This window comes from Tachyglossus aculeatus, chromosome X2 (genome assembly GCF_015852505.1).
Source record: "Tachyglossus aculeatus isolate mTacAcu1 chromosome X2, mTacAcu1.pri, whole genome shotgun sequence".
Classification (NCBI taxonomy): domain Eukaryota; kingdom Metazoa; phylum Chordata; class Mammalia; order Monotremata; family Tachyglossidae; genus Tachyglossus; species Tachyglossus aculeatus.
This window is the reverse complement of record NC_052100.1, coordinates 28,488,392-28,501,011: the sequence shown is the minus strand read 5'-3', so window position 1 is coordinate 28,501,011 and position 12,620 is coordinate 28,488,392. Positions and strand designations below refer to the sequence as shown.

General features: G+C 47.4%; 1 protein-coding gene across 1 annotated transcript in view; it reads right to left on the bottom strand.

The window, feature by feature from the left end:
• Positions 1-12,620, bottom strand: part of CDKAL1 (CDK5 regulatory subunit associated protein 1 like 1) — a 340,204-nt gene that overhangs the window by 61,902 nt on the left and 265,682 nt on the right. The window contains exon 13 of the mRNA XM_038770667.1: positions 355-417. Within this exon, the coding sequence (XP_038626595.1) occupies positions 355-417 (63 nt within the window). The remainder of the gene's footprint in view (positions 1-354; positions 418-12,620) is intronic.

The window sequence follows — 12,620 nt, the reverse complement described above, 5'->3', positions numbered from 1 at the left end:
TCTGGGAATACCCGGACGTCCGGCCTTCCCACTACGTCGTGCCGGCTTTCTCAATAATAATAATAATGATGGCATTTGATAAGTGCTTACTGTGTGCAGAGCACTGTTCTAAGCACAGGGGGGATACAAGGTGATCAGGTTGTCCCACATGGGGCTCACAGTCTTAATCGCCATTTGACAGATGAGGTAACTGAGGCACAGAGAAGTTAAGTGGCTTGCTTAAGGTCACATAGCCGACAAGTGGCGGAGCAGGGATTTGAACCCATGATCTCTGACTCCCGAGCCAGGGCTCTTTCTATTGAGCCACGCTGCTTCTCATGCCCCCGGATGAATGGAAGATATTGTTCTCCTTACCTTGTGGTCATATGGATTGTAGGAATGAAACAGTTGAGACAGTTCCTTTGTCCTTTGCTTCTTCTGCAAGGTAAAGAAACGGAGCCATCAGAGACAGCACGTGACAAGACGGGGGAGGGCATGGAATCAATCAACGGTATTTATGGAGCGCCTACTATGTGCAGAGCACTATAGTAAGTGCTTGGGAGAGTAGAATCTAAGGGAGTTGCTTGACATAATAATAATAATGGCATTTGTTAAGCACCTACTATGTGCAAAGCACTGTTCTAAGCGCTGGGGAGGTTACAACGTGATCAGGTTGTCCCACGGGGGGCTCACGGTCTTAATCCCCATTTTACAGATGAGGGAACTGAGGCCCAGAGAAGTGAAGTGACTTGCCCAAGGTCACAGAGCTGACAAGTGGCAGAGCTGCGATTTGAACCCATGATCTCCGACTCCAAAGCCCGTGCTCTTTCCACTGAGCCACGTTTCTTCTCAATAATTATTAATTATTGAGAATAATGGTCCCTGCTCACACGCTGAATGTGCTTGGATTGTTTTCAGGCTGGGATGCTAGTCCCCTCTGGACTGTAAATTCACTGTGGAAAGGGAATGTGTCCATTTATTGTTCTACTGTACTCTCCCAAGTGCTTGGTACTTGCACCCAATAAGCGCTCAATAAATACGACTGACTGACTCAAACTGAATGTGAAAACAAGACGATTAGTAGTGACCCACACGGACTGAGCTTTTTTTCCCACCCAACCTCATCGGTGAACGTAAATACCCCGCCGGCAGGAACCTTCAGTTCCACACTTCAGTTCCACACACGCAGGCAGGATTAGAAAGACCACATCAAACCTGTCGGGCCCTGCTATCAGGATTTTAACTGAAACGAAAAGTTGGGCCCGAAAAGGGGAAATAATTAGGTATTTTCCTAACGCCTCATAAATGCGGGATAACCCAAATTACCTCCCTCTTTTTAGCCTGTTAAAACAAATGCTACCAGTCATGCAAGCACCTGCTGGGCCTCTGAGAGTTTGAAACGTAAACACATTCAACAAGTTCCCCGATGAACTCGGACTTGTCAGGAGGGTGGCCAAAGTGCAGTCGGGAGGGCAACACCGCCCGTGAAATTGGTGGGTTGGGGCCGCCTTTAAGCTCCTTCCTCTCCAATAGGAAAGGTGCAGATGGGGCACAGAACGGCCCACGGGCTCCGGGCCGGGGCACGCGGTGCCCTCTTTGGGGCCACCGGTTGGCAGGAGGGTCCCATCTTGCCCTGGAAGCCCAGCTCGACCTCAAATCCAGCAGCCACGCAACTCTCCCCTCTCGTCAAACCCTCCTGCAATGATCTCCTCCTCCAATCAAGCCATCGACGGTGTTTATTTAGCTCTTAATGGTGCGCAGGGCACTGTGGTAAGCAGCCCTCCAAGAGTCCTTTCCTGATTAATTTTCCTTCTCCCTGGGACTGGAGTTCAGCTGAGCTCCACAAGCGCAGACATGCCGAAGGATCTCTGCTCCCTCTCCGAGGATACACATCCGACTCGGTCCTCTGACTGTGAGGTGAACTACAGATCCTGCCAGGTGAGAGTGCCCTTGGGTTCAGGCCAACATAGATTCCTTGACTTAATAATAATAATAATAATGATGGCATTTATTAAGCGCTTGCTATGTGCAAGGCACTTTTCTAAGTGCTGGGGGGATACAAGGTGATCAGGTTGTCCCACGTGGGGCTCACAGTCTTAATCCCCATTTTACAGATGAGGGAACTGAGGCACAGAGAAGGCACAGACAGGTATTTCAGGGCCCTGGGTTCTAATCCCAGATGCGCTACTTGTCTGCTGTGTGACCTTGGGCAAGTCACATCACTTCTCCATGTCTCAGTTACCTCGTCTGTAAAACTGGATTTAAGACTGTGAAGCCCTTGTGGGACGAGGCCCTGAAATGGTACATTTTTGTTCAGTGGCTGTGGCCTTTATTCATTCATTCATTCAATTGTACTTATTGAGCGCTTACTGTGTGCAGGGCACTGTACTAAGTGCTTGGGAAGCACATGTTGGTAACATATAGAGATGGTGAGTAAGCGCTATGTGTTAATTACTGTGCTGTTGGAGACACACGATAAACACATAGGATGGAGACCCTGTCCCACATGGGACCTACTGTTAAAAAGGAAGGGGGAACAGGTGTCTTTCCCATGTCCATTTTTCGGATGAGGAAACTGAGGCCCAGAGAGGTTAAGTGACTTGTCGAAGATCACCCAGGCCAGTGGCAGGGCTGGGACTGCAACTCAGGCCTCCCAAATCCCCGTCCTATGCTCGTTCTGCTTGCCTGCTGTGTGGCCCTGGGCAAGTCACTTCACGTCTCTGTGCCTCGATTTCCTCGCCTGCAAAATGTGGACAAAATACCTCTTTTCCCACCCCGTAATGCTGCGAGCCCCTCCTGGGAAAGGGACTGCATCAAATCTGCGGATAACTGTATCTAGGACAGTACTTGGTAGGAAGTGAGCACTTAACAAATACCACAGGTATTATCATTATTATCACTACCACGAGTTAAGGTCCAGATCCATCAGAATCTTCAAAAACACCCAAACTTCAAGGACTCTGGGCCTAGTGGAATTGCATTTCATTCCTTTAACTAAGGTATAATGATGTTGTTCTTCCTCTTGGAAATGCGGCAGGGGATTCTCATCCTAAGTTACAGGTAGAAGAAAGGGTCCCTCTCTTTTGTGTATGGGTTTCTAGTGAAGAGACAACTGTCCTAAGTGTGGTCCCAAATCCAGCAGTAGAATCAAATTCTGTCAATCAATCAATTTATTTACTGTCAATTTATTATCAATTTTATTTATTTAAAGGGATTTATTGAGCCCTTCAAGCACAGAACACTTTATTAAGCGCTTGGGAGAGGACAATTCAACAGGACTGGCAGCCAGATTCCCTGCCCATAACGACCTTACAGTCTCCCAATAACATCAATCGTATTTACTGAGCGCTTACTGTGTACAGAGCACTGTACTATAACAATGATAACAACTATGGTATTTGTGAAGCGTTTACTTTGTTCTAAGTCCTGGCCTAAGTGCTGGGGTCGATACAAGATAATTAAGTCGGACACAGTCTGAGCGGGAGCGAAATAGGTACTGAATCCCCTTTTGAGAGATGAGATGACTGAGGCCCAGAGAAGTGAAGTGACTTGCCTAAGGTCACCCAGCAGACAACTGGCAGAGCCAGGATTAGAACTCGGGTCCTCCGATTCCCAGGCCCGGGCTCTTTCGATTATGGCTCTTTCTTTTAGACTGTGAGCCCACTGTTGGGTAGGGACTGTCTCTATATGTTGCCAACTTGTACTTCCCAAGCGCTTAGTCCAGTGCTCTGCACACAGTAAGCGCTCAATAAATACGATTGATGCTGATTGATGATGATGATGCCTCACAGCTTCTCTCTCAGAACTGCTTGCAGAATGGGCTGGTTTTCCTGTGACTCTTCCTGTTCATGCTTCCTTTAGACTGTAAGCTCACTGTGGGCAGGGAACGCGGCTAATCTACTCTGTTACACTGTATTCGCCCGAGCACATGATCTAGCACAGTGATCTGCACATGGTAAGCGCTCAATAAATCTTGATCGACTGATTCATTGTGCCCACTTGGGGTGGGAGTCCAGTTGAGAAATACAGTGACTAGAGGGTGGCACGGGAAGCCCGGGTGCTGATGAACAAGGTGATGGCACCTCCCTGATTGCTTTCGTCCAATCAAGTATCTTCTCCAAGCGCTCAGTACAGTGCTCTGCACACAGTAAGCGCTCAATAAATACGATGGATTTCTCAGAGCCTCCATTTTCAACAGGTCACGATCCCACAAACCAAAACCCAAGGCCTGGGGGGAATCCCACCAGGGAAATGTGCTTAGATGCAATTTTTATTACCTTTTTTATGGTATTGGTTAAGCGCTTACAATGTGCCGGGCACTGTACTAAACTCTGGGGTGGGTATGAGCTAAACAGGTGGGATACAGTCAATGTCCCACCTGGGGCTCACAGACTTATTTCCCTCTTTCCGGATGAGGTAACTGAAGCCCAGAGACATGAAGTGACATGTCCGAGGTCGCACAGCAGACAAGCGAGAAGCAGCGTGGCTCAGTGGAAAGAGCCTGGGCTTGGGAGCCGGAGGTTGTGGGTTCTAATCCCAGCTCCGCCACTTGTCAGCTGGGTGACTTTGGGCAAGTCACTTCACTTCTCTGGGCCTCAGTTACCTCATCTGTAAAATGGGGATGAAGACTTTGAGCCCCACGTGGGACAACCTGATTACCTTGTATCTACCCCAGCGCTTAGAACAGTGCTTGGCGCTTAACAAATACCATAATTCATTCATTCATTCATTCATTCGCATTTATTGAGCGCCTACTGTGTGCAGAGCACTGTACTAAGCGCTTGGGAAGTACAAGTTGGCAACATCTAGAGACAGTCCCTACCCAACAGTGGGCTCACAGTCTAGAAGGGGGAGACAGAGAACAAAACAAAACATATTAACAGAATAAAATAAAGAGAATAAATATGTACAAGTAAAATAGAGTAATAAATCTGTATAAACGTATATACATATCTTCTAGACTGTGAGCCCACTGTTGGGTAGGGACTGTCTCTATATGTTGCCAACTTGTACTTCCCAAGTGCTTAGTACAGTGCTCTGCACACAGTAAGCGCTCAATAAATACGATTGATTGATTGATACATATATACAGGTGGTGTGGGGAGGGGAAGGAGGTAAGGCAGGGTGGATGGAGAGGGGGAGGAGGGGGAGAAGAAGGAGGGGGCTCAGTCTGGGAAGGCCTCCTAAATAATAATAATAATAATAATAATAATAACAATAATAACAATAATAATAATAGTAAAGTGGCAGGGTTAGAGCATGGGTTCTTCTGACTCCCAAGCTTGGGCTCTATCCTCAAGGTCAGGCTGCCAAGAGAGGTTGGCAATGCCTCTCTTGAAGGGCTTTTCTGGAATGGTCCCTCTTTCCCTCCTCCTCTGCCGACACCAGGAGACCCAGATGTGCATCCAGAAAGTCCCGGGGCGAGTTCAGCCGTCAGCTATAAATAACCTCGGGACGGGCAGCGGCAGCGTGGGAGAGTCAGGCCTCTCTGTCTTATCACCCGGCCCAGACAGGTCCAGGACCTGCAGTTGCCCTAGTGAGGGAAAAATATTTCCCTTCACACAAGGAGTTCTTCTGAACTCAGGTCTGGCCCGAGGGGCCTGGGCGCAAGGAAGCTTCTGGGTTCGTGGGGTTCAAGATATCCCCCTGAAAAAGACACGTGCCTTTCTTCCTCAAGAACCTCCTCACCCAACAGAAACTTCTCACCATCGGCTTTAAAGCGCTCAATCACCTCGCCCCCGCCTAGAGACACATTCCCTGCTCACAGCGAGCTTACAGTCTAGAAGGAGAGACAGGCGCTAATAGAAATAAATAAATTACGGATATGGACGGAAGTGCCGTGGGGCTGAGGGGGCGATGGATAAAGGGAGCAAGTCTGGGCGACGCAGAAGGGAGTGGGAGAAAAGGAAATTCGGGCTGTCAGGGAAGGCCTCTTGGAGAACTGGGAAAGAAGCCGGCCCCATCCGGAACGGGGATCAACCCGAGGCCGAACAGGAAGCCGGATTGCGCCAAGCTCCGGCCTGGCTCCTGCCAACATCAGTAGCCGCCATCGGCAGATCCGGATGGAAAATCCCTTTGGTTAGGCGCTAACCCACTGGAAAAGTTGAAGGGCAGAGGCCAGGATGTGTTGGCCTACACCATCGCTGTTGATTTGAACTTTCTGGGATGATTGTTTCCTTAGCCGCCAGGGAAAAAATCACTTGACAGGAAGGTAAGCACTGCCCTCTGCATATATGTATATATGTATATATGTTTGTACACATTTATTACTCTATTTATTTATTTATTTTACTTGTGCATATCTATTCTATTTATTTTATTTTGTTAGTATGTTTGGTTTTGTTCTCTGTCTCCCCCTTTTAGACTGTGAGCCCAATGTTGGGTAGGGACTGTCTCTATATGTTGCCAATTTGTACTTCCCAAGCGCTTAGTACAGTGCTCTGCACATAGTAAGCGCTCAATAAATACGATTGATGATGATGAGGATGCCCTCGGAGCAGGTATTGGATGCGAATCACTCCTTTCCCCCTACCAACTCCCAGCTATCCCTTACCATGCCCCGTCGGCACAAGAACGCCAAAGGAAGCACGGAAGAGCCACTGACCATATAGCCCTGTCTGGTTCTGACACAGTAATAATAATAACTGGTATTTCTTAAGCGCTAACTGTGTGGCAGGCACTGTACTAAGCACTGTGGTGGATACAAGCAAATTGGGTTGGACACAGTCCCTGTCCTACATGGGGCTCACAGTCTCAACCCCCATTTTCCAGATGAGGTCCCCGAGGCCCAGAGAAGTGAAGTGACTCGCCCAAGGTCACACAGCAGACAAGTGGCGGGGCCGTGATTAAAACACGGGTTCTGTCCACTACGCCACGCTGCTTCTCTGCTCCCTCGGCAGTACTGCCCAGAGCTCCCGGAGGAGCATGGAAGGAATGTCCAAACCGTTCACTCCCTGCTTTATTCATTCATTCATTCATTCATTCATTCATTCAATCGTATTTATTGAGCGCTTACTGTGCGCAGAGCACTGTACTAAGCGCTTGGGAAGTACAAGTTGGCAACACACAGAGACGGTCCCTACCCAACAGCGGGCTCTCAGTCTAGAAGCAGCGTGGCTCAGTGGAAAAAGCACGGGCTTTGGAGTCAGAGGTCATGGGTTCGATTTCCGACTCCACCACATGACTGCTGTGTGACCTTGGGCAAGTCACTTAACTTCTCTGAGCCTCAGCTACCTCATCTGTAAAATGGGGATTAAGATTGTGAGCCCCACATGGGGCAACTTGATCACCTTGTATCCCCCCCCAGTGCTCTGCACATAGTAAGCGCTTAACAAATGCCATTATTATTATTATTATTGTTAGAAGGGGGAGACAGACAAAAAAAACCCAAAACATATTAACAAAATAAAATAAATAGACTATGTCCAAATAAAATAGAGTAATAAATACGTACAAACATATATACATATATACAGGTGCTGTGGGGAGGGGAAGGAGGTAAGGCAGGGGGGATGGGGATGGGGAGAGGAAGGAGGGGGCTCAGTCTGGGAAGGCCTCTTGGAGGAGGTGAGCTCTCAATCAATCAATCAATCAATCAATCGTATTTATTGAGCGCTTACTATGTGCAGAGCACTGTACTAAGCGCTTGGGAAGTACAAATTGGCAACACATAGAGACAGTCCCTACCCAACAGTGGGCTCACAGTCTAAAAGGGGGAGACAGAGAACAGAACCAAACATACCAACAAAATAAAATAAATAGGATAGAAATGTACAAGTAAAATAAATAAATAAATAAATAAATAAATAGAGTAATAAATATGTACAGCCATATATACATATATACAGGTGCTGTGGGGAAGGGAAGGAGGTAAGATGGGGGGATGGAGAGGGGGACGAGGGGGAGAGGAGGGAAGGGGCTCAGTCTGGGAAGGCCTCCTGGAGGAGGTGAGCTCTCAGCAGGGCCTTGAAGGGAGGAAGAGAGCGAGCTCTCTAGAAGAGAGAGCTCTCAATAGGGCTTTGAAGGGAAGTAGGGCTTTTATAGGGCTTTAAAGAAGGGCAGCCAGCCAGGATTGCCCCTGGGGAGACCAGTCCGCTTTTCCCAATTCTCTTGGACCCAGGAGTGACTTGGAACTGGTCTGGCCCCTCGTGATTGCTGCCCACCAGTAGCAGGACCCAGGGAGAATGGTAGGGAGGGCAGGGCTCAGGGACGGCTAACCCCAAATCGTCCCGGGCCTGGCTCTTAGATAGCCTTCCTCCCTCATCCACGGCTCCACGGTGTCTCAAAGCTGAAGCCCACCCCACATTTCCGCAGCAGCAAATTGCTAAATGTGTTGGCCGCTGAGTGGGAGGTTTGAGAGGCAAAGGAAAGGCGGGTACGGAGTAAAAGTTTAAAAGTCAAAAGCCAAGCATCTGCAATCTCTTCTGCCCATTAGACTTGACAGGGAATCGATGCTGTCCAGTACCCCGGCTTCTTGGCTCTCCCATCCCGGGCTCCGTGTCCTGCCTCTTTTCCCCCATCCCCGCTGGGGAAAAATGACAGATGAGGGAACCGGGGAGGTTGGGTTGACAGATTTCACATCTAGAGAGGTAGGGACACGGGATGGGAAAAAAGGACAAAAGCAACAACTGAATGCCACAGCCCGACCCCTACAATCAATGAAATTGAGAAAATGACACGGTAGCATTTTAAAATCACGCTGGACGGCAGCCTTGCTCTTCAGACGGTAAATGCTAGCTTTTACGGCATACCTGTCAAAAATGGAGACTGGGACAGATACTGAGCTTCACAATCTTTGCAGAAGAAAAAGGTTCCAATTTCTAATTGACTGCCCTTTAAAATGAGATGGGAATGCTGTCATGGAAATGTTCAGAAATCCCCACCTTGCATTAATAATTCTTGTGGGCAAAGACCATGTCACTTTGTTCTTCTGTACTTCCCACAGCATATAATGCAGTGTGCCACACTAAGTGCTGGCATTATTATTATTATTAAGTAGGCACTCTATATATGCTGCTACTGTGAACATTTTTCGTACTGGTATTTGTTAAGCGCTTACTATGTGCCGGGCACTGTTCTAAGTGCAGGGGTAGATATAAGGTAATCGGGTTGGACACGGTCCCACGTGGTGCTCACAGTCTTAATCCCCATTTTCAGATGAGATAACTGAGGCCCAAGGTCACAGAGCGAACAAGTGATGATAATAATAATAATAATAATAATAATAATGGCATTTATTAAGCACTTACTATGTGCAAAGTATTGTTCTAAGCGCTGGGGAGGTTACAAGGTGATCAGGTTGTCCCACGTGGGGCTCACAGTCTTAATCCCCATTTTCCAGATGAGGTAACTGAGGCCCAGAGAAGTTAAGTGACTTGTCCAAAGTCACAAAGCGGACAAGTGATGATGATAATAATAATAATAATGGCATTTATTAAGCGCTTACTATGTGCAAAGTACTGTTCTAAGCACTGGGGAGGTTACAAGGTGATCAGGTTGTCCCACGTGGGGCTCACAGTCAATCCCCATTTTCCAGATGAGGTAACTGAGGCCCAGAGAAGTTAAGTGACTTGCCCAAAGTCACACAGCTGACAATTGGCAGAGCCGGGATTCGAACCCATGACCTCTGACTCCAAAGCCTGGGCTCTTTCCACTGAGCCCCGCTGCTTCTCTATGGAGCCGGAACTAGAACTCAGATCCTTCTGACTCCCAGGCAGGTGATCTTTCCACTAGGCCACACTGCTTCTTGAAGAATACGTGATTCTGAGAGGTCCCTCCCACTTCCAGAATGCAAAATGTGCTTTCCTTCTGCTTTGAAGGAAAACTGTTGCCAACTTGTACTTCCCAAGGGCTTAGTACAGTGCTCTGCACACAGTAAGCGCTCAATAAATACAATTGATTGATTGATTTAAAATGCGACTATTTTAGCAGCTGGACAGAGGAAACCTGGAGTTGGCTCCATTTCCGCCATTCCATTAATGGATATCCAAACCCTTCCCCTCTTCTCCACTTCATTGGGACCCCCAGTCGGAAGAGCCAACCCCGAGCCATGGGGTTGGCCGACTGCCCTCTAGACTGTAAGCTCGTTGTGAGCAGGGTATGTGTCTACCAACTCTGTTGTTTTCTATTCTCCCAAGCGCTTAATACAGTGCTCTGCGCATAGTATGTGCTCAATAAATATGACTGATTGAATGATTGACTGCCCGCTCTCCATTAGCAGTTGTAATCCCCCCAGAAACACCTGGGATCACTCTCACATCAGGAAAACCAAGGTGATTAAGGATGGAGAAATCCAAATGCCTCCAACCTGCGGATAAAAAGTTGCTGGGCAGTCCGGGTCAAAAAGTGGATCAAAAACCAACGCGTTTCCCCCGCGATGAGGTTTAACTTTCGGGATCACCCGAATGGAAAAGGAGTTGCAAAACTGTTGTTGGGGGTGGTCAGTTACTACCCTCACTACTGGCTTTTTAAATAATTCTGCAGCAGTGACCCGAAAGGGTATAAAAATGACAATGCAGATTGGGTTTTTCTGCTCCCTACATCGGATTCAACACTGGCTATAAAAAATCATTTCAATCTGCAATGCAACTGGCCCTGATATTACTCCCTGTTCCATCACTCCAATCATAAAAGCGTCCCAAATTCATTTCAGGGGTGGCTAGGCTTTTTGACCTCTCTCCTCAAAGACAGACTGATTTTTGTTCTGTATATTAAAACTCGCCCACCGTACTGTTCGTATCTTCGGCTTTCACGACAACGGATCTTCTTCTTCGGTAACTGAAAAGGCCACCTAATACACGGTCCAGTCGTTCTCATTTTTGGTTTAGTGAAGTGTTCCTTTTGCGCTGAGAAAAAGCAGTCAACCCCACCCCGCATAGGTCCTGGTTTTAGTGGTCCCCTTCGACACGGAGCTCTGATGTGCTCTCTGCGGTCCTGATTGCTAAATCTGATGTACTGGGCTCTCCCAAGGGCTTAGTACAGTGCTCTGCACATAGTAAGCGCTCAATAAATACCACTGGTTGATTGATTAACGGTCCTGGGTTTGTGTTTTCCTTAAAGAAGCAGCCTGGCCTAGCGGAAAGAATACAGGGCTGGGAGTCGGGAGTCCTGGGTTCTAATCCCAACTCTGCCACTGACCCGCTGTGTGACCTTGGGCGAGGCGCTTCACTTCTCTGGGCCTCAGTTACCTCACGAAATACGTGTTCTCCTTCTATTGAGCCCCAACAGGGAGAGGGACTGTGTCTGGTCTGATCACCTCACATCTACCTCAGTACGCAGTACCACTGCTTGGCTTAACAAGTGTCACAGTTATCATTCTTACTTTTTCATGGGTTTGATGAAATGGGCTTACGACGAAGAGTACCAGTAGTTGAGTTGTTCGCCCTACTGGTAATGGATTTGGGGGACACATACTCAAACTTCCAAAGTGCCCAGTGTTTAGAATGGTGCTTGGCACATAGCAAGCACTTAAGATATACCATAATTATTAGTAATATTAATATCAATTATACTATTAATAGTAATATTCCAAAGAATGGATGGTGCTGCCGTCACTCAGGTGACAGTCGGAGGGAGACCTATTCATTCACTCAATCTTATTTCTTGAGCGCTTACTGTGTGCAGAGCACTGTACTAAGCACTTGGGAAGTTCAAATCCCGGTTCGGACAATTGTCGGCTGTGTGACTTTGGGCAAGTCATTTAACTTCTCTGTGCCTCAGTTCCCTCATCTGTAAAATGGGGGTGACGACTGTGAGCCCCACATGGGACAACCTGATCACCTGGTATCCCCCAGCGCTTAGAACAGTGCTTTGCACATAGTAAGCACTTAACAAAACCCATCATCATCATTATTATTACAAATCAATCAATCAATCAATCAATTGTATTTATTGAGCGCTTACTGTGTGCAGAGCACTGTACTAAGCGCTTGGGAAGTACAAGTTGGCAACATACAAAGACAGTCCCTACCCAACAGTGGGCTCACAGTCTAAAAGGGGGAGACAGAGAACAAAACCAAACATACTAACAAAATCAAATAAATAGAATAGATATGTACAAGTAAAATAAATAAATAAATAGAGTAATAAATATGTACAAACATATATACATATATACAGGTAATAATGGTATTTGCTAAGCGCTTACTATGTGCAAAGCACTGTTCTAAGCACTGGGGTAGATGCAAGGTAATCAGGTTGTCCCATGAGGGGCTCACAGTCTGCATTCCCATTTCCTAGATGAGGGAACTGAGGCCCAGAGAAGTGAAGTGACTTGCCCAAAGTCACCCAGCTGACAAGTGGTGGAGCCGGCATTTGAACCCACAGCCTCTGACTCCAAAGCCCGGGCTCTTTCCACTGAGCCACGCTGCTTCCCCCATAGGGAAGGGTGGATAGCAGATACAAATCCTTGGGCAAGTCACTTAACTTCTCTGTGCCTCAGTTACCTCATCTGTAAAATGGAGATTAAGACCATGAGCCCCACGTGGGACAACCTGATCACCTTGTATCCCCCAAGTGCTTAGAACAGTGCTTTGCACATAATAAGCACTTAACAAATACCATCATTATTATTATTACAAATTGACAACATATAGAGATGGTCCCTACCCAACAATGGGCTCAGAGTCTAGAAGAGGGAGAGA